This window comes from Bos indicus, chromosome 17, assembly GCF_029378745.1.
Source record: "Bos indicus isolate NIAB-ARS_2022 breed Sahiwal x Tharparkar chromosome 17, NIAB-ARS_B.indTharparkar_mat_pri_1.0, whole genome shotgun sequence".
Classification (NCBI taxonomy): Eukaryota; Metazoa; Chordata; class Mammalia; order Artiodactyla; family Bovidae; genus Bos; species Bos indicus.
Genome location: NC_091776.1, coordinates 7,352,904 through 7,376,309, shown reverse-complemented (window position 1 = coordinate 7,376,309; position 23,406 = coordinate 7,352,904). Strand labels below are relative to the sequence as shown.

Sequence of the window (23,406 nt, the reverse complement as noted above, 5' to 3'; positions counted from 1 at the left end):
CTTTTTGCCTTTTCATACTGTTCTTGGGGTTCTCAAGGCAAGAATAATGAAGTAGTTTGCCATTCCCTTCTCCAGTGGACCACATTTTGTCAGAACTCTCCACCATGACCCACCTGTGTTGGGTGGCCCTGCACGGCATGGCTCATAGTTCCACTGAGTTAGCCAAGGCTCTGGTCCCTGTGATAAGATTGCTGAGTTTTCTGTGATTGTGGTTTCAGTGTCTGCCCTCTGATGCCCACTCTCAGTGCCACCCGTCTTAGTGGTACCCCCCAAAGAAAACATTTTTGTTTTGGTGTAAATTAAAAACACAATGAATTTCACATTCAATTTTTAGTATGAAGCATGATAAAGATACTACTTTAAAAAAACAGAATAAGGCTTCCTGATTCCCAGCATTTTTGAAAGTTAAGGGCAAAAAGGAAAAGTCATATTAGTTTTTCATAGAATAATCTAGAACCCATAAAACAGAGGACATTAAAGAGTCCACTGGAGGATTCTTAAGAGTGTTTTGTAAACACATTTTTAAATTTTAAAGTTTTCCTATTCTAAATATTACATGAAATTTCCTTTAAAAGATAGACATAGGTTAGAATTTGAAAATCTTTTTCTATTTCAAAATGCTCAATGGCCTTCTAACCTGGAACACAGAATCATGTACTTCTAATGGTACCAGAAACTCGTGTTTGAAAAAGCATAGCATTCTCTAAGAAATTCACTTGTAACTTTCACTTATAATCTTGAATCGCCACATTCATATAAAAGTAGCCTAAATCCTGCACAAAATAAACCATTATACCTTTCAAGTCAATAAGATTTTATAAAGTATATACAGAGATTTATGAACTATCATGTCACTTTCAGTTATCCTTATCAACTACAGTTTTGTTCAGAAGAGTAAGGGTTAATGATTATACCAACACATGGAATACACTTTGAGAAAAGTTTCATGACAGACAGAGTAGATGATTCCAACTTACCAATCTGTTTATGCGAACAAATTCTTCTGAGGTTTTGGCCCAAGGAGGAAGTTCAACATCAGACACTACTGTCCCATCATCCATTACTCCAAGATTATAATTATTGAAGTTGACAAACATCTCAGAGAGATAATAAAATTCAGGGATCAACTCCTATATAAAAATAAAAGACAAAGTCATATTATAATCTGTAGAAAATTGAAGGTATTTATAAAAAGCCAAACATCTCTTATTATGCAGAAGAACAAAATAAACATATGAAAATTTTTTCTCTTTTCATATCCTAGCTCCATCACAAAGTTCTATCAAGGCTGACAGATCACATCCATTAAAAAAAAAACACCTTACTGCGTGGTCATATGCTTTCCTTATAACCTCAAAACCCTTAAAATACCAACATTTGAGTAATATTTGAGGTTAGAAAACATATAAACAGAGATTAACATGCCACAATATTAACAACAGCTTAAACTAGATTCTTTTGTTTAGGTATACAGAATTTTTGCCATAAAAAACCAAAATCTTTATAAACATTAAAAAGCTTTGGTCCATCATGAACCAGGAAGATAGTCAATGAAGTTAGCCAGGGTGTAATAATATATTTTGCTCACATTTCAAAACATTCAAGTTTAGTTTGAAGGTACTAACTCTGATAAAAGATAAAAATTTATAATTAGTCTAGAAAATGACCTGCATGAGAAATAGTAAATTAAATACAACTTAAATAAGGACATTTAAAATACACTTTAACAAGATACTTAACAAGCACAAAAATGCAACCAGTTAGGTTTTTGAGTACAATAAGCCCCATGTATAATTATTTCAGAGGTCCTACAGATCAGAGTTGAAATCCAGTCTTGACATGGGTCAGTGACTCAGTGGTCTTTCAGCTACCCCCTCAGGGCCAGCTATGGCAGCCTGGCTTTCCAAATGGTTGAGTAAAATAGGGAGGTCATCAGATTTTGGACAAGGTCAGTATGAATTCACTAGAGCAAAGAAAAAAAATTCAGCAGGAATTAAGCTATTATCACCTCCATCATCCATGTGAAATGCTGCTTGACTTTGAATCGTATATCCTTTGTTTACAATCACAATAATTAACTAAGCAGAATAGGAATGACCCTGTCCTCCAAATGCCTGACAAGCACATGATCACTAAACTTGAAAAACATTTAAACTTAACAAAAAAATTTTTAAAGGAAGAGTCCTATTAAAATTTTAATCATAAATAAAATGATACAGTGATTATACAAAAATTTTAAGATTTTCTTCTCCAAAATGATGCGTGTAAGTCTAACAAAAGACATACATGTGCTATTTTATGCAACAAAAAGCTATATTCAATTTGTTTGAGCTAAATAACATTTACTGCATGAGATGAGTCAAGTACTAAAATAAACTCTTAATAAACATCACATTTAAACTTCACAACTTATCACATTTAATCTTCACAACAATTTTACAAGGTAAGGTATCATCGCCATTTGAAGAATCAACTAAGGCTGAAAGAACTTAAGCAATTCGCCCAAGGTTATACAGCTGATTTATGATAAATTTGGAAATTAGAGAAACATTTAGACTGGCATTTAACTCTATGTAATTAAAGCCTCTGTACTTAGTCATAAAATAAGCATAGACTCTACTTACATAGTATACACAGTGCTAAACATATTAAAGATGTTTTTAACATATATTCTAAGCACTTTTTAAAAAAAGTAAACAAAAACTTTCCATTTTTCCATAATAAGAAAATTAGTTCTCCTTAAAAAAATTACATACACACACACACACACACACACACACACACACACACACACACGGGCTTTGATGGTGGCTCAGTGGTAAAGAACTTGCCTGTGAAGGCAGGAGATGTTGTGTTCGATCCCTGGCGCAGGAAGATCCCCTGCAGAAGGAAATGGCAACCCACTCCAGTGTTTTGCCTGGGAAATTACAAGGACAGAGGAGTCTGGCAGGCTACAGTCCATGGGGTCACAAAAGAGTTGGATACGACTTATTCCATGGCCATCTTGCTACCATATATGGATACGTAGCTTCATAACTCTCACTTTGCTGAAGTATGCTGTAATCCTTGGGTACCCCTACCTCACCCTAACTCTCACAAAGGACGTTATCCTTCTTCTGCCTTTTATACACACTATGCTTCTCTGGATTAATTCTCCTAGGAGTCAAAACAATTATAATGGCTGAATTCTAGATGCTAGGTTTCTCCCAAGTTTTTATTTGGGGGATCAGTCACCTGCATCATAAATCAGAGATACATATTACACAGTAAAAATATACAAAAAATATACTCTTTCTTGAGACCTTATCTAGAAAGCAGAAAGGGGACAAATGACCTTTCATAGCAAATTTCTTTAAATAAAATGTTTAATTCTTCTTATGTAGTACCAAAGTTCTTATGATTTTTTAATGTTTTTTCCTATCTTCTACATCTCTCATTTTATTTAGTTAAATAAACTGACAAAAATATATTTGCTCAAAACATAAATGCTCTTCATTGGTTCTTTTACAAGTTCTAAATTCAATTAACAGAAATATATTTTGTTCCTGGCCCATTTTATTTAAACATATTAGTTCATTATGTAGCCCACCAGGCTCCTCTGTCCATGGAATTAATTCTCCAAGCAAGAATACTGGAGTGGGTTGCCATTTCCTTCTCCAGAGGACCTTCCCAACCCAGGGATCAAACCTATCTTGCAGATAGATTCTTTACCATCTGAACCACCAGGGAAGCCCTTACCCTAAATGTAAATTCAGTTAATTTATCTCAAAATAAAATAGAGGAAAATTACATATAAAACAAACAAGAAATTTTTAATAAAAGATATGACTGGACCATGTTAAACTTTCAGTTGTATCATTGTTATAAGGCTGTGAGGGAGGTAAAAACTTACCAGTTTCCATAATTACCATAGACTTTATTTGTGATTTCCTACTAAAGATAGATACCCTATACATTTTGTATAAAGGATGCTATAAAGATGCTCAAAATTAAAATTGTAAACTTTATCAATTAAAAATTAATGGAACTCTGTTCACTGTTATGAAGCAGGCTGGACGGGAGGGGGCTTTGAGGGGGAATACATACATGTATATGTATGGCTAAGTCCTTTCGCTGTTCACCTGAAACTCTCACCACAGTGTTTGTTAACTGCCTATACCCCAATACAAAACAAACGATTAAACAAAAAAATATAAGTCAAATAAAAATTAGGCTTAATATTTCACTTGAAATTTATTGGGATGGGAATTCTGTGTTATGCTTCTTTACTTTTTACTCCTCAATCTCCCACTCCATACATCCTTCCAATTTCAAGACATTTGAAATTTCAGGCATTTCCAGAATATTTGCAGAGTCCAGAGAAGAGGCCTCCTGAAAACATCCTTTTTTTTCTGTCTTTTGTGAAAGTCTAAGCAAACAGGAGACTATGTAAAATGCCCAGGAGAAGTAGTGTCAAGGGTGAGTATCTTTTAAAAGATAGAAATCAAGGAGAAGAGAGATTTCCCCCAGAATTCGGGAATCAGGTTTCTCAAAATTGGTAGTCAGTGTTCTGTCAGCCAGAGGAGAAGGGGAGGAGATAGAGAGGCTAGTCTGGAACCTAGGGGACGGTAAGTAGTGGTCAGGATTGCAGCTTGTCCATATGGTGCCTCTATATAAATTAGAAAAAAAGCAATCTTTCAGGGCTAATTCAGTCACAAGAGAACTCAGTTTGGTGAGTGTAGTATAGGTAGATTTGGGCTTCTCTTCCTTCCTTCGGTCAAGCCCCCTTACACAGAGAACAATCTGCCCACCTGCACACATGCTCCATGATGGTGCACTTAGGTAAGCTAGTCACTTGGCACCAGGGCTTCTGGCATCAGCAAATATTTAACTCAAGCTAGGATAACCAGCAGAGCTGCCAGCTTCCAAAAGACCATACATCCTAGACAATGAGGATATATTACTAGTGAAAAAGATGAACTGAAGATGTGTGAAAGCCAATTTTTTTAGGTACCACATAATCCTGTATCTCATTCAAGCCTTGGGAAAGGAGGCCTTTGTCCTAACCATCTAATGACTGTGAATACATTTCCTACCAACCAGATATGAAGATCTGAATTCAAATGAGGACATTTCTTATACACTTGAGTTAGTGGTTACGGACTTAAATTTATATAGTTGATCCTTGGAAAACACATTTAACTTATATGCAGAGTATATCATGCGAAATGCCGGGGTGGATGAATCACAAGCTGGGAGCAATATCAACAACCTCAGATATGCAGATGATACCACTTTAATGACAGAAAGTAAAGAGGAACTAAAGAGAGATTTATGATGAAGGTGAAATAGGAGAGTGAAAAAGCTGGCTTAAAACTCAATATTCAAAAAACGAAGATCATGGCATCCAGTCCTATCACTTCATGGCAAATAGATGGGGAAAATGTGGAAACAGTGTCAGATTTCATTTTCTTGGGCTCCAAAATCAATGCAGATGATGACTGCAGCCACAAAATTAAAAAATGCTTGCCCCTTGGAAGAATAGCTATGACAAACCTAGACAGTGTATTATAAAGCAGAGACATTACCCTGCCGACAAAAGTCCATATAGTAAAAGCTACAGTTTTTCCAGTAGTAATGTATGGATGTGAGAGTTGGACCATAAAGAAGGCTGAGTGCTGAACAATTGGTGCTTTTGCGCTGTGGTGTTGGAGAAGACTCTTGAAAGTCCTTTAGACAGCAAGGAGATCCAGCCTAAAGGAAATCAACCCTGAATATTCACTGAAGGTCTGGTGCTGAAGTTCCAGTACGTTAAGCCGGCTCACTGGAAAAGACCCTGATGCTGGGAAAGACTGAGAACAAGAGGAGAAGGCGGCGACAGAGGATGAGATGGTTGGATAGCATCACTGACTCAATATACACCAATCTGAGCAAACTCAGGGAGACAGTGAAGGACAGGGAAGTCTGGCATGCTTAGCAGTTCATGGGGTCGCAAAGAGCAGGACATGACTTAGCAACTGAACAACAACAACCCTCCACCCAGTCAAAAACTGGCACTTCATATCTGCAGTTCCTCTGTATCCTGCATGGGTGGTTCTGAATCCATGGATTCAACCAATCCTGGACAGGGACTATTGAAAAAAATCCAGAGATAAGTGGACCCATGCAGTTCAAACCTATGTTGTTCAAGAGTCAACTGTATTTAAATAATAAAAAGGTACCAATATATTCACTCACAATTATTTCTAGGAAACAAAATGATAGAACTCGCTATGAGCAGAGTAAAACTTTTTTAAAGTTCCCGTTACTTGATTCTTTGATATTCTTTGATATAAGCATTAGATAGATATGAAGTGTTATACAGCAATCACCATCACAAAGAAATTCACTTCATTTTTACTCTACAAAGAAGTGTGTTAGGATCTGGAATATGGAGACGTAAGTATTACTTCCCCTCTACAGATCACAGATGTAAATTCTTAAACAGTGAAAGGATATATTAATTGGGAGTAAACTGGTTATAAACACAAACAGCCTTCTAGACATTCAAAAGAAAAAAGGATGCCTAGACGTTGGGGTTGTCAGAGAAAGTTGTGGGGAGAAGAACATAATATACTGTACTTTCATAATATGTGAAGTCACTTCAGTCATGTCTGACTCTGTGCGACCCCATAGACAGCAGCCCACCAGGCTCCCCCGTCCCTGGGATTCTCCAGGCAAGAACACTGGAGTGGGTTGCCATTTCCTTCTCCAATGCATGAAAGTGAAAAGTGAAAGTGAAATCGCTCAGTTGTGTCCGACTTTCCGCGACCCCATGGACTGCAGCCTTCCAGGCTCCTCCATCCATGGGATTTTCCAGGCAAGAGTACTGGAGTGGGGTGCCATTGCCTCCTCTATTCATAATATAACACTCATCAAACTATATTGCTCCCTTTAATTGACAGCTCCAGGAGATTAAGGACTTATGTGTCTTGCTATACCTCCAAAGCCTAGACAGAGTAAGTGGCACATTTAGATATTCAGTAAAAACCTGTTGAAGAATGGTAGTTACAATCAAAGATAAATAGCAGAGGGGAAAGACAAGAACAGTTCTGACAAGCAGACTATCTTAAGAAGACGTACAAATATTGAAACATGTATTTATCATTTGTTTTCAACGATCAATGAAGAACTATTCAGTTGGTTTAGAGAGGACTATATACATGGAACAGGAGATAATTTAAAAATGGACACGTTTCCAGTAAATTAAAACTGAGAAGAAAGATTATGAAGTATCTAATATAGTATAAAGGACATCATCAATTAAAGACAATTGAGAAAAAAAGTAAGTATATATACTGAAAACATATTATAATTTCACTATAAGGAGAGCTGCAAAAGTAAATCAGTTGATGAAAGTTGAATATCCTCCTAATAGGAAATAAACAGCTGAACTCAGCTGAGGTACACCAACATCTAACCAAAGAAACAAGTAAGTATATATACTGCCTACATTTTACTATGGATGATAATGACATTCAAGTTACATGCAGAATTCCATCTAAATCCTGAAAGCATCTTTCTAAGAACCATGCCTTGATATAACACTAAATATTACAGTTCAGAATTATCTCCTTTGACAGATGAAATTTAGTGACACAGTCAAAGATTATGTCTCTCTAATACTTCTAACGTACATTTACAAAGTGAAGTATGTTTTATATTCATCAGAACAGAACATTCAGCTTTGGATAAAAAACACATGTTCAGCAATTCTTTAAAACATCAGTGGAAAATGATAAGTAAACAACACTGACAGAAGACAGAGGTATTTACAATTCACATTTTCTTTTGACTTGCTGACAATAATTTTAATCTCTATCACTTAATTAGGTGGATAGGTCTTAGAGGTAAGTAACATGGTCAAAACGTAGTGTATCATCCCTTAAAATAAAAGTTTGAAAGGTTCAACCAGAGGTTATACCACAGTTAAGGATAAGCCCATTGCTTTGATCACAAATCCCCAGGCTTTCATGGCATGATGACAAGGATTGGTTGTGACCACACATGTGTTTGGTTTTCTTTACTAAGGTACGATCCGCATTGATATGGAATGGCCTCTGCAACAAGGCTGTACAATTTGCCTTCTAATAGTCACCAATTCTATCCATTGAATTAAAACCATCACTTCAATAACACCCGGGCAACCATGACAAATACTAGTCTTTTAATCCAAAGAAATCAAAACTGAAATAAGAACAAAGATGCTACATCACAACTAAAGTAAAATATTTTTTTTCCCTTTTTGTTACAATATGAAATCCTGACAAGTCAAATATAAGCATGACAGCATGGTAACTAATTTAATGTATAGTGCTTTGGGGGTACTGATGGTAAAAAAAAGATATGAAAGCAAAATTTTAGATTATATATTGTCTATTCTACTTACTGGTCACATGGTTTTAATTTAACTTTTCTAACCCTTGAAAGTGTAGTCACTCAGTAGTGTCTGACTCTTTGCAACCCCATGAACTGTAGCCCACCAGGCTCCTGTGTCCATGGAATTCTCTTGGCAAGTACACTGGAGTGGATTGCCATTCCCTTCTCCGGAGGATTTTCCCAAACCAGGCATCAAACCTGTGTCTCCCACACTGCTGGCAGATTCTTTAACCATCTGAGCCACCAGGGCAGCCTTAGTTAGCTCAAGTGCCATTTCTAAAGCACAGGGTTATTGTGAGGCTAATATGAGATAATATAGAATTCTACAAGCACAAAAGATCTTACTATAATTATTATCATCATTAATGTGCCCTGATAACAATCCTAAATTAGAGACTTGCCTGTCTGATTCTTAAAGCCAACGGGTAACTCAATGATGACAGACATTCTTAAAAGCATTTAACATAATCCTAAGGGCAATTTAACCACAAAAGTATTTGAGAAAATAGTTCCTACTAAATAGCCATCACATTTAAAACAGATTTATTTATTTTTAATAATAATGACAGCACAGCTTCACATGCCTCATTTTATGATGAATACTCTCAATACTTTATAGCACTTTCCTGCTTTCAAACACGTTTTTTCACCTGCAGATTTGGACTGGACATCTTCGCTGTATCTTTTGCTGTTTCAGATGCTTATCTTCCAGAACAGTGTAATTTGGGGAGAGATAATGGCCATTATGATGCAAATAATAGGAAAGCACTGACTGCCAGAAGATGGAAACAGAACGTGCACCGGAAATCTTTTCTGGAGCAAGTTATAAAATACATACATATTGCTTTAAGTATGGGGAAGAACAGTTAACACCAGTATCTAAAATATATTAATGAACAATTTATATTTTTCCACTGAACAAAAATATAAGATCACTAATTCAAAAAACAAACTACAGCTGACCTGTGTACATTTTTATAATTTAGGAAGATAGGAACATTTTCTAAGTGTTTAAAAAAAATTTTTTTCTGCCCAGTATGTAAGTAGCATAAGAAGAAAACTATTCAGTTTCTCAAGTACTTTTTGTCAAAGAATAACAAGAACAACAAAAAATGGTTCATTGTAGACACAAGACTACAAAGTTCAACACCAAAAAAATATTAGTACATAGGTATATCATTTAACTTACTGATGTATGAAAAAGAAAAGGGTTAGAAAGATTTGGTTAAACTAATAAATCTATAAGTTATGTACAAAAACAAGGATGAACACAAATACAGCTCAGTAGTTAGAGTGTGAGTGTTCTACATCGTTACAAGAGAAGTAAGACAGCTTGAGCTCTCTCTAATGCGGATGTGAAACACAGAGAGACTGAAAGACAGACTGCCAGCAAAACAGAGAGAAGGAAGAGAGAAAGAGAGGGAGAGGGGGAGAGAGAAGGAAGAAAGAAGAGAAGGGGAGACAGAGGGAGGCAGAAGGAAGAGGCAGAATGAACAGACAGCAAGAAGAAGAGGGAGGGAGGGAAGGCAGAAGGGAAGGAGGGAGGGAGATACCTGTGCCAGAAACACGCAAAGGGTGTATAGAAATGGCAAGATTTTAATTTTACTTTCTTTTACCATTATTAACATTCTGAATTATTTAAAAGTTTGTTTGAAAATAGGAAGAATAGATGAAGAAAATAAAACTATCAAGTCATCCTAACCTAAGCTTTTTCTCTTAACAAATACTTCAAGAAACACATATCCAGCAATTATGTTCTACTAACTGTAGCTAAACATTTTCTTATAAATGGCTCTAACGCTGATGCTATCACAGCATCTGTGGAATGTATTATGGTAGAAGACACGCTGATAGAGGAGAAAAAAAACCTAACTTATCTTCAGATCACAGCCCCTGGGGTTTCTGAAGTAGTGGAGGGCAAGTCAAAGGTCTCATGTTTAACAAATCTCACAGCACACACACATAAAACTATTTTCTGATCATCTCTATTTTGTATTATTACTTCTAATGAACAGATACACATTTAATACCTTTAAGGGTTATTAAAACTAAAACCAATTCTGTATAATGTTACTGATGGCCATTTATTTTTAAAATACTATTTAGTAAACTCCTAGGATTTAATCGCATTCTATTTAAAGTATGGAATATGCTGTACTGATCTTACTGATTTCATAACAACAAAGTTTTGCATTCATCACTAATGATACACAAAAAGCTATAAAATAGATTTTTAAATTGAATATCCAAGATACGATCAGTAGCAGGATGCCATTATGGACTTCTTTTGTAAAGCTATGTGAGTAAAAACTCAGTGTGAGTTAATTGTAAAACTGTAGGGAACGGAGTATTAACAGCTCTTGGTCAGCAGATGATATTCAGCTACTGGTTCTCCTGTGCAGAAATAAGCCCGTCCTAAAACATGAGATGTCAGGAGCCCAATGAAGTACCTACCCACTGGATTTTGCTGTGCCCTTCTGCTGGAAATGGCCAGACACTCTCTGTTTTCTCCTCAAATGACCTATCTATTCCAGGCTTTTTCACTGACACCTCTTTTCCTGATATATTTATATCTACTCATTCATTCATTCGACCAATATTTATTGATTTCTAACTAAATGCAAGGCATTGTTCTAAATGCTGAGGTTACCAAGTGAACAAAACAGAAAGTCCCCACATTCACAGAGCTCTAGCTATGGAGACATGAACTAAACAAACTAATGCACGTATCATGTCAAATGGTGGCAAGCATTATATTAAAAAAAAAAAAAGGCAAGATAAAGGGATAGAAAATGATGGTGGTTGGGCAGTGTTATTTTAGAGCGAGAGTTCAGGCAAGTCCACTTTGAGGAGGTGACATATGAGCAGAGACCTGAATGAAAACTAAATAAATAAATGGGAAAATGGTTGTGGCAGAGAAAACATTACATGCAAAGCCACCAAAACAGGAGTAGGCTTGGGGGGAGGGAGTTGGGAGGGGGGTTCAGGACGGGGAACACGTGTACACCCGTGGCGAATTCATGTTTATATATGGCAAAACCAATACAATATTGTAAAGTAAAAAAAAAAATAATAATAATAAAAAAAGAAAGTGATACCTGAGCAAAGACTTGAAATGGCTGAAGAAATTCATCCATAAGGGTATCTGCAGGGGGTTTTCAGGTAAAACGAAAAGCAAATGCTCTGAAGTGGAGCTTGTGAGGAACAGCTAGGAGGGCCTATTTGGCTAAAACAGAGCGGACAAGGGGCAAATGGTACAGAGTGGTCAAGGTGTAACAGGGTTTTGGAGGGGACGGGTAGCCACTGTAGTGCCGTACACTGTAAGGACTCTAGCTTTTACTCACAACCAGGAAACCATCTACTAAGAAGGGGAAGGCTGAGAAGAGCAGGTTTAAGGGAATGAAGATCAGGAATGTGGTTCTGAATGTGTTATACATGAGAGCGAGATGCTGAGGAGCAACTCAGGTTATCAGGAGAAAGGTACATGCGAGACATGTAAATCTTGGAGATAGAAGACTGTCTCACAACCTTTAAGATACAACTCGAATACCACTTACCCTATGAAGTCATTACAGCCTACTTCTTCCAGGAAGAATTAATTCCATTTTGTTCATATCTTATTATAGTACTTATAACTGTCTAGCTTGTATTAAAACATAGTTTTATGTATATCTGTTGTTCTCACCTGGAGATATGTGACATAAAGAACCATGTATTTTATCCTTTTAATCCTAAACGCTCTGTACTATCATACATATTTTTATATGATGAAATTATCAATAAATACTGGCTTAACTAAATGTGTTTGGGGGAGTTGAATTCACCTGTCATGGGAAGTTTTCTGACTGAAGGTAGGGAGCTTAGCAGTTAGGGAACTACTCCCAAACTAAATTCTCTACATACATGTCCAAGTCAAACTTAATTTCTCTCTCATCTTAGGAGACAAAATCAGTCATCAAATCCTAACAGTTATCACCTTTTAAATATGTCTCAAATTCACCCACATTTCTCTAGTAACATTGCCGTGACTTGAGTTAAGCCTCCACGGCCTCTCACCCCATTACTTTAACAGCTTACTTACTGCTTCCACTCCTGCTCATGGTGTAACACATGTTCAAACACCAATCACAGTGATCACCCAAACCGCCACGGCCCTTCTGCTTGAGTCTTTCCAGCATTCCCCTGCTACCCCCGGGATGAAGTCCAACCTCTACCACAGCTTATGAGGCACCTCATGACAGGCCGTGCATTTCCTCTTTCCTCGCCCTTCTCTTCACTTCCGACACCTCACCATAGGCCGTGGGTTTCCTCTTTCCTCGCCCTTCTCTTCACTTCTGACACCTCACCATAGGCCGTGGATTTCCTCTTTCCTCGCCCTTCTCTTCACTTCCGACACCTTACCACAGGCTGTGGATTTCCTCTTTCCTCGCCCTTCTCTTCACTTCCGACACCTCACCATAGGCCGTGGGTTTCCTCTTTCCTCGCCCTTCTCTTCACTTCCGACACCTCACCACAGGCTGTGGATTTCCTCTTTCCTCGCCCTTCTCTTCACTTCTGATCTCGTCTCCATGAAGCACAGAGCCTGTATCACACTGAACTGCTGGAATGCTCTCATTGTCAGCACTCCCTTTAGTGCAAAAGTTTCCTGGAGGCAACTCTGTCTCATTTGGTGCTGTATCACAACCGGGGCATAAACTTCAAAATAAAAACTTGAAACATAAATGCTGTCTTAGGATTCCACCAGACTTCTTATTCTACTATTAACTTTTAGCACAGGTTATTTTAAGATATATTTTGATACTAAATTCTGAGCTTCTAGAAAAGTGTCACCAATAATCTCCATTTAATCTCCTGTTCCCACTCTGAAACAATGAACCTAAGTGACATTTATGACTCCTTCCACTTTCCAGTCCTGATTTGTCAATCATTTCTATAGGAGAGAAGAAAAGGATTTCAAAGTGCAGCAAGTCAGATGGTATTTAATCATTACATTAAATCTATTGACACTAAAAGTGCCTGAAATGAGTATGCTGCCTGGAGAGAGGGAGGGAAATCAGTGGCAATGAACTACCTAGAAAAGCTTAGCTTTCTGCCTAAATGTTCAGATGCGACTGCCTTATGAAATTCATGCAAGCTTTACGAATCTTAGTTGCTCCACAAAATCTGGTCATAATGGTTCAGGCTGAAGACAGTAATCTATTTTGCACCTCAGTTTCTAAACTTAAGTGTTTTTTTAAGACTTGAAACACAAGCTCTTGCTGGGAGATTTTAAATTATTATTTATCCCAGAGATGATTTTCCAAACCAATTTTAGCACTTTCTGTTTCAGCCCTCAAGACTAGCTACTAATGCCACTACCTGTCAGTTCATATTTCGATGGAGTACACCATCAGAAACATCATTGCTCAAAGAGGATGAAGGAAATCTTCCTTCTATAAGCAGAAAGCTATCTCTCAGTGCGATGCCGAAACAATGCCCTAAGTTTGCACTGCCCAATGGAGAAGCCACTACCAACAGTGGTCATTAAACACTTGAAATATGGTTAGTCCAAGGACAGACCTGCTGTAAATATAAAACACACACCAGATCTCAAAGAAGACTTAGTATAAAAAAAAAGAATGCAAAATATCTAATTAATAATTTTATATTGATTACATGTTGAAATAAAAATATTTTGGGTGTATCAGGTTGAATATATTCTTAAAATCAATTTCACATGGTCCTTTTGACTTTTTAACATGTGACTACAAGAAAATCTAAAATTATGTATGTGATCATAATTATGATTGACGTTACATTTCTATTGGACAGTGCGGTAAGCCTAGAAAACTGATAAACACTTTCAAACTTTTTATCCAAATGGAATAAAAAGTATCATTGAGGGTCAGATCTGAAATGGATCCACCAATGATGCATAGAAATACAAAAGATATCCCCAATTTAAAAATGGTTAAACATGCTAAAAGTGAAAGACTGCTTTAGTAAAATCTAATAATGTCTCTTTCTTCTCTGAAATAAAAAGGAGTATTTGAATCTTTATTTCTTAGGAGTAGCCTTTATTTTTCAGTAAAACTATTCTCTGAGTATTAGCATAATGCAAGAAATAGGAACCCTAAGATATTATAGTGATAGTTCCCCTTTAGCAAAAAAAGTTAAGTACTAGAAATGTTATCATGCTATTCTTTTTTCTGAAAAACTTTAAATAAATCATCTACCTCACAATACTTCATTTTTATAAAACCTCATGGAAACATTAGAGAATGTATATTAACCCAGCAAGGTATACTTTAGAATCCACTCAATACAGTGATCCCTACCACCCACTCACATACTTCACTATCCTCTCTTTACTATTTAACATATCCCTTAGTATTTCTAAAAACTCTAACACGACAAGATAAATAAAGATCAGACTATAATTAATACGATTCCATCTGAAATACAACATCGTATCTTAATGAAATGTTTATACCATCATAGGGATTTAAATGTGCTTTCTTAATATTCATTCTTACACATTAATTGTAATAATTTAATATGTTTTATAAAGTGCTAGAATGTAACATGAAGAGGCAAGATCAAAAAGTAAAATATAAAAAGAGACAAGATTAAATCCCTCTTCAATTACAGCAGGACCAACTATAAGGAGGCTCTTTAAACAGCCTATTAATATAACCTATGTAACCATACATTGTATACTTTACAAAGAATTACATTTGGAAGTATACTAAGTTACTGGTTCAAACTACCTGGTTATCAATATAGAAAATGGAGTAATTTATCAATGTCCTATCTACCTCACAAATATTTTATGGTTTAAAAAGAAAAAAGAAAAGAAAATTAGGAAAACATACATATTGGTTAGAAAAGCAAGTTTCACCCTTGGGTTTCACCCAAGGCAGTCCTGAAGAAAATTCCTGTGCATCTGAACATAAGGACATGGTAGTTAAAAATAAAACAGTATTTCTAACCAGGCTCCCATCAACTTTACACTTGGAATTTTTAATTCTTCTACTTTTTAAAAAACTTTTCCCAGGATTCCCCTGGTGGTCCAGCAGTTAAGAGTCTGCCTCCCAAAGCAGGGGGTGTGGGTTTGATCCCTGGTTGGGGAGTTAAGATCCCACATGCTCCATGGCTAAAAAACCACAACATAAAACAGAAGCAATATTATAAAAAATTCAGCAAAGACTTGAAAAAATAAATAGTACACATTAAAAAATACACACACAACGTTTCCCTGAACCTTGTGCTCTACTTCTTCATTTAGATGCCCTACATAACTAGGCTAGGGAGCTAAAAGTCAAGAAGCACAATAGCAAGAGCTGAAATTCTACTAGTTTTTTAGTAATTGGGGCTGTTTTTATCAAAGTCTGCTGGGACATTCAAACAGAAGCAAAATGGATTTGAGTCATTATTTGTGAAGAAACACGAGTAAGGAGAAAAATAAGGAAAGAGAAGGGTAAAGTTCATATGGTTCAGGGGGACTTGTTTTTTAATGCTATAGCTTTTTTGTGTGGATTTATTTTTTAGTACAAGTGAGGTATTTTAAAGAAAACCTTTGGAAAAATGGAACCAGACATGCACTAATTAAAGAAACATCAGAGAAAAAGGCCAAGATTTAGGAGATAGAGACAATAAAACTACAAATATCAATCATGTATCTCCTTTCCAAAAAAGCATTAAGTAGGAATGTCTACTACAGAGAAGTAGAAATTTGAAAATATCCACTACCTCTGTTATGGAGTAGAAAAGAATTCAAATTTATGATTTCATTCTTGTTTACATTTCTATTACCAAACTTAAGTATGAGGTTATAATTTGGTCATGAGATGTTAAAAAAAAAATTTAGAAATTTAGAAAAATTTTTCCTTAAGTCTTCAGTTTGATAACAGAAAGTCAGTCTTATCAATGTTTTCATATGTCTGTATCTCTCATTATGTCTCAAAAAGCTCAGTAATGACATAGCTTTGAGATTAGAAATAGAAACAATTATTAAATCTGTTAACTATTCTGATTAATTGCTATCTAATTATCCATTGATAATTATCTAGTTATCTGTTAATGATTCTTGAGGAATATGATATATAATTTCAGAGTACATTATTTGTGATATCAAAAATTCCTATAGATGTTCCAATATAAAAGATTATTTCTGCATATGATGAATCTTCTTCAATAAAATACCTTGGATATAAGCAAATGTTATACTCTATGGTAAGATACAGTATGTGAACACATTTTTATAGACTGTAATGTAACACACCTAAAAGTAAGATGAAATTATCATTTTAATGAAATTTTTAAAAGTACTCTATAGTAACATAAACATAAGTAATGCAACTTTTCTTCTTTAAACCCAGATATTTCTCTTATTACTTATCATATAAGTATACATGTAATTATTTATATAAAAGTCACAGTTCTTTATGATACCATAAGGAACTTCACAACTATAGACAAATTTCATTTTACTCAACTGCATCTACACAGTATCTTTCAGAAAGAACACTACGTCACGAAAATAAAATATAGTACTTCTGAGGTTAGAAGCAAAAATAAGTGCTATATTAGCGACTGTGCCGAGTTTTTTATCTTTTTATAGTACTGAACATACATATAGATAGAGGAACTCATTTCCTGTATATAATAATTAAATGCAATTCCATACCAAGCAGAGTCAGGTATGCATTTAGAACCAGCAGCAGGTAAAATACGATTACCTTAAGAACAGAGACAGGAAACTGCTGAAGCCAAATGAAACACGTTAAGAGTCTGACATCTTTCTCACAGTATTTTTCTGATTGTATTAATTTTATTCATTGATTTTGGAATTCCACTGAGCATGCTGCCTTACATACATACTACTGTATTCCTCCTTTAAAAAAGATTCCAAGAAGGAAGGAAAACAACCGTTCCACAATTAGAGAGAAAGAGGAGACATTAAGACTGACTAAAACAGACAGGAGAGAGAGAGAAATCGTTTACAGTAGTTCTGGACCATTTAACTAAGGTCTCATCCTTTGAGGCTCATCTTTAGTAAATAAGGCCGTACTGCAAGACAGAAATTCATTCAGCAAGAAACACACTGGAAATAACAACTGTAAAAGGAAACAGTTTTGTACCTTAATATCCGATGTATCACGCTGACTGTTTCGCCAAGCTCTGGAAATTGAGGAAAACGTTCGATCTGCATGATCAAATTTCCCTCCTTGTAAATTTAGGAAATAAGTTGTGAAGGGTTCCTAAAAAAATAAGCAATTTATAAACTCCATATCCATATGTTTCCGCATGGATAAAAACGTGGTTTTATAAATCTTTATATTTAAATACATTAATGATAAATAGACAATAGCCAGTATTATGTCCTAGGCACAGACTGAGATTTATACCTAAACTATTACATTAAGGTTCTCAAATTGTTTCAGAAGAAGTATTTCCAAAATTTGGTATTTTCAATATTTTTCAGACTCCTTTTCTTTCCAAGAACAATTTATTAATAACATTCCAACATAAACTAAGACTGCATTTTTCTTCATAGTACAAAGAAATAGTCCAATATATAATTTCCCTATTGTTATGGTTCAATATTTAATTTATGATTAAGAAAAGAAAAATGTTTGGAAGATTTAAAAGCCTCCTCATAGTTAAAGAACACTTAAACACATATTAGTGGATAATTGCTTGAAATTAGCTAAGCACTATAAATTACCTCTAGGATTTATGTCTGCCTGTACCCTTCTAACAAGCTTAAATTAATGATGTGCTGCTAATGCTTTCCCAAAGAAATTACCTTCTTGTAGATGAATCACCTTCCAATTCTACAGAAACACTTCTGGCTTAACCAATATGTTATCAATACACAGCAGTCTTGGTGTAACTTGTAAACACACTTATTCCACTTGGGGCAACTGAAGTTTTCAAGATATATGAATATATGTCTGTGTTAAGGGAATCTTAGTTTTTATTTTAAAAGATTACATTTGAAAATAACATATATTGCAATTCAGAGACTGGTAAGTTATCAACCATTTGAAGAGGCAAATTTAAGGGAAAAATTCATGCAATTCCAGGTGATACATTTTTATGGCCATTCTACAGTAACATGTTGTACAATACAGACCAAATGGGATACAGGGATATTTATATAATTAGAGCTTCAATCACTGAAAAAAATTTCACCCTTCAAAAACGATGCTGATGATTTTTAATCAATGCATATTCTCCACAACATTGAATTTACTCATCCATGGTTTATTATTCAAATCGAACTTACTATTCTTAGCAGCCATGCAAGAACAAAACTTGCCGTTGAGTAATGAGTACCATAGTGGAACTTTGGAACTTGATCATCTTCCCAGGACTCGTAACGCTCTGCAAAGAATGCTGCTCTTTTTGGATTCAAAGCTCCTATTGGCTGCCAATACAGAGGAGAAAAAAAAAAACCCACATAAATGTAATTGTCCTTTATTTATCTCTTCAAACATTATCCTATTAGCAAGTATGAAAGTGAATTAAAAATACATACCATTTAAAGCAGTGTTACAGTCACAGAGTGGATGGCAACGTAAATTTAACTTTCAATGCACATTAAATATATACATATAAGTGAAGGGAGAAGAAACCTGTCATTTCTCAGTAAGTTGGTTTCATTTGAATAAAAATCTTTAATCAGCCCAGAACAAGCATTTTCACAAAGATAATTACATGAAGTGAGTATTAGCTATATGATACTTTGGAAAGCACCTCTAAAATCCTACTTAATTCATCAGAAGCAACAACCAGAAACAGAATCTTGAAGCTAAGTGATTAACATATCACAGATGCTGAGAGGAGATGGAACAAAATTTGAGGAGGTAGCAGGTGAGGAGAAGTGCAAGAAAGGGACTGCATGAAAAAAGAGATTAAATGAAAATCTAGGATTTTCTACTAGCATGAGTAAAACCAGAATTCAGAAGATAAAAACATGTCTGTATGAAAAAATTATTTTAATATGTAATACAAATAGAATATTAGACAGAATATGAGCTTGTACTGGAAAACAATACATTACAGCCAAGGTCCCCAAAGCAGTACGGCCAAGTGATGAAGAGTCTGCGCTTACTGGAGTAATAATGGTACCCAGTAAGAAGGTTGTTTCAGAAAATAAAATGAGTAAGTACATAGAGGGACAAACCAAGCCTGACAATATTCAATGCATGTTATTATTTTTAAGGTAATCTTTTAGCACTGGGGTAAAGTCTGAATAAAACAATAGCCTATAAGCCCTCAGAATATTGACTGGCGTAAGGTAAGAGCTTAAGAAGTGTCAGCTGGTATCACTATTGTTGCTGTTGTAATTCAGGGAATACATGAACTCCACTAAACAGAAGGCAAAAGCAAAATTTTGTGTGATCATGCACATGCACATCTTCTTCAGGAAGATACAAAGAGATTTCCAGATTCACAAAGGGGTTTAAGGCCTTAAAGAATAAGAAACAGTTCATTCTCATAAAATAAGCCAATCTCCAGAAAATCTCTATTCTTTATGTAAAATACAAATATCAATACACCAAAAAATATGCAAGATTACTTTCTTTAATAAAAACCTATCAATTAGCAACTCCTCATTTATATGAGAAAGAAAATGTCTGATCATTTATGGGAGAAATATTAAGCTGAAATTTAAAATACTGGTTTTAAAACAGATGTATTCAGAAATATTCTACTGAAAATGAAACAAAGTTAAATGAGTTTTAAAACTGCTTTTCATGTTAAAAAGTAATTTTAAGCAACATTTTAAATGATCATTTTGGCCATCTTTCTAAAATTGTTAACTATTTTTTCAAAACTGCAATTTATTGCTCGTACCTTTCATTCTCTTTCAATAGGACAGTTCTAATCGACATTTTATTTTAAGCCATTTTTTTACTTTACAAGCAAAATTTAAAAAACCTCTAGGTGATTATTATTTTAAATCAGTATCACAGTATACCAATTTAAAAAGGCATTTTTAAAGCATTAGTTTCTGTACAAAAGAATTAAGTCTGATTTACTAAATTTATGCCAGTTAAAAATGGAACCGACTCCAAGAAATCTTTGTTACAGAACCAATTTGGAATGCCTTTAAATGTATTTTCGTTGTTGTCCCTGAAGACTGAGCCATGCAAAAGGAAAGAAAGAAGAAATAAAATCACTGGAAGACAAATTATGTGAATTAAAAATAAAATCAATGCTCTGTTTGTATGATTCTGCAGCATATTAAGTATTCACTTTATCTGCTCCTATTTTTATTACACTCCAAATGAGTACACCCCCAAAATCAATAGTTATAGAATCACGTTTCTTGAATATAATGCTAAAACCAATTAGGATTGATTTCACTAGCATTTGAAAAAAAATGGCACTGTGCAGAGATCCATATAGGCAGAACCCACAGTATTGATTCTGGCTGTTATTGTTACAGTTGGTTTCTGAAGCCTGCTACAGGACAGCTATCAAGACATACCACATTTATTTGCAAACATATAAAAAAGAAGTCCCCAAATAAAAGAAGGTTAAAAAAAAAAAATAAGACCAGTGGAGCTGTGCAATGACAATGATACACTATCAGCTTACTCAGAGAAGTTACAGTGGGAATACACACATTGAATTATACATTACGCGAAAGCGCTGATTTATTGTGGTAATAACATCCACCTCATTAAAAGATTCTGCTTTGCTGCAGTTGGAAGGCTACATATTGTTTACTGCTATAAATTAATGGCAGTGCAAAGAAGACTGTGGAACCGTCCTAACAATAGATCTGTAATGACAGTGCTGTATATCACAGCTTCCTCAGCAGCTTCATAATAAAATGGAGACAATGTATTGAGCTAATACATTCTACCATGCTGGCCCATATTTTTCTGACAACTGCTTTAAAAGATGAGCTGAATCCAACTATGTTATAATGCTGTGCAACATTTAACTAAGAAAGAGTCCATCATACACCAAAGTGCATCACAGCATTTTTAAAACACTGTCTAAATCAGCATTTCAAGATGTTTATTCATCTCTGCAAAAGAACTACAAGTAAATGCTGATGGCTCCTCTTACTTATACAGTATATTAAGAGTAACAAATGGAGGGCAATTCTAGAAGATACCTAGCATTACCAGCCTACAAAAAGCTCTGTACAATTTAACTGTAAAAGCTTGACCAGATTATTTTTCAAAATCAGCAAATCGATTAAAGGAAGAACAAAAATACTGGTCATTTGAAATGGTCATAACTTCTTGGAAAAATCAATAAAAAATAAGTATTGATTAGAGAGGTATAACTCAAATTCATAACCAGGTAAATATAAATAGCCCTAGGATACAAAAATAATTTTAAACACTACAAAAAGCTAACAAATAGAACTATATATATATATATAAAATTACTTTTTTTTATTGAAGAATACTTTACAGAATTTTTTGTTTTCTGTCAAACCTCAACATGAATCAGCCATAGATATACATATATACCCTCCTTTTGAACCTCCCTCCCATCTCCCTCTCCATCCCATACTCTAGGTTGATTCAGAGTTCTTGTTTGAGTTATTTTTTAAATATACAAAATAATAACAGAACCTTAATCACAACAAGATAAAAAAGCGGTTAAAATAAAACGGAACGATTTAGAGGTTCAGGAATACCAGCATTAAGTATTTACATTTAAAAAATGCAAATAAGAACTTGGATTAAAACAGGAAAAGGCAAATGAAAGAAAAAAGAACACCAGAACTCTTGAAAAAGTATAAATAGCAAAACAAAACAAATTCCACTGCCCATAGTATATATTGTTAATTTCACAAACAGCAAAATTGACACCTGTGGTAGATTCGTAAGTACTCTATTTTTCTTGTCTGATACCTTTCAGAATAATAAATGCAAAGCAACTTTCTAAATCAGGTTTTTAAGCATATTACGGCAAAATAATTTCGTTACCGTTTCTGAGAAGTAACTTTGCTAATTATTAGAGATCCAAAACTACTGCATATAAAGTACCCAGTTCAGTGTCTGGCATACAGCATGTTATTTGTAATAATAACTATTGATATTTTCAGCTTATTTGATCAAGAATATTTAAGAAAAAAAAAACCATTAAAAAAGCCTAATGAAATTAATGTTGTCTATTAGGAGAGAACGTAATTAAGGATCACAATCATTTAATGGAATACCAGTACTGTGCATTATCAGTCAGAAGCCTAATAGTACACATAAACTCCAAAACTGAATTACCCTACTTCAAGAGCATGAGATAAAACAGAATTATCTTTCAAAATCCAAACGGCCTCTAAATTTTACTGTGAAAAGCATATGAAATGTCAAGCAAGTTACAATCATCTAGTACTACATTCGGAGGAGGCAATGGCACCCCACTCCAGTATTCTTGCCTGGAAAATCCCATGGACAGAGGAGTCTGATAGGCTGCAGTTCATGGGATCGCTACGAGTTGGACACGACTGAGGGACTTTACTTTCACTTTTCACTTTCATTCATTGGAGAAGGAAATGGCAACCCACTCCAGTGTTCTTGCCTGGAGAATCCCAGGGACCGGGGAGCCTGGTGGCTGCCGTCTCTGGGTCGCACAGAGTCGGACACGACTGAAGCGACTTAGCAGCAGCAGCAGTACTACATTAATTAAAAACAAAGAGTATTAGATTCAAAGACCCTTACAACCACCCAATACAGATTCTTTCATCTGATTACTAGTAAAAGTTAGTTGTAAAAAGAAAAGACTAATGTTCATACACTCTAAAATTTTGCTTTCTTTTTAAAATTTTTAGGAAATCGCACCTGAAGTTATCTAATTAATAATCCCCAGGCTACATTTTGTATTTTATAAAACATTATTGTGCATTCTCACAATAAATGTGAGCCGCTGCTGTTAAGTCGCTTTAGTCGTGTCCAACTCTGTGCAACCCCAGAGACGGCAGCCCACAAGGCTCCCTTGTCCCTGGGATTCTCCAGGCAAGAACACTGGAGTGGGTTGCCATTTCCTTCT

At 35.1% G+C, this 23,406-nt stretch overlaps 1 protein-coding gene across 8 annotated transcripts in view; it reads right to left on the bottom strand.

Moving 5' to 3' along the window:
- Positions 1 to 23,406, bottom strand: part of LRBA (LPS responsive beige-like anchor protein) — a 757,794-nt gene that overhangs the window by 164,330 nt on the left and 570,058 nt on the right. For all 8 annotated transcript variants that reach the window (XM_070770117.1, XM_070770116.1, XM_070770115.1 and 5 more), the window contains 3 exons: positions 18,671 to 18,811; positions 17,520 to 17,639; positions 978 to 1,130 (listed from right to left, as the gene is read on the bottom strand). In XM_070770117.1, the coding sequence (XP_070626218.1) occupies positions 978 to 1,130; positions 17,520 to 17,639; positions 18,671 to 18,811 (414 nt within the window). The remainder of the gene's footprint in view (positions 1 to 977; positions 1,131 to 17,519; positions 17,640 to 18,670; positions 18,812 to 23,406) is intronic.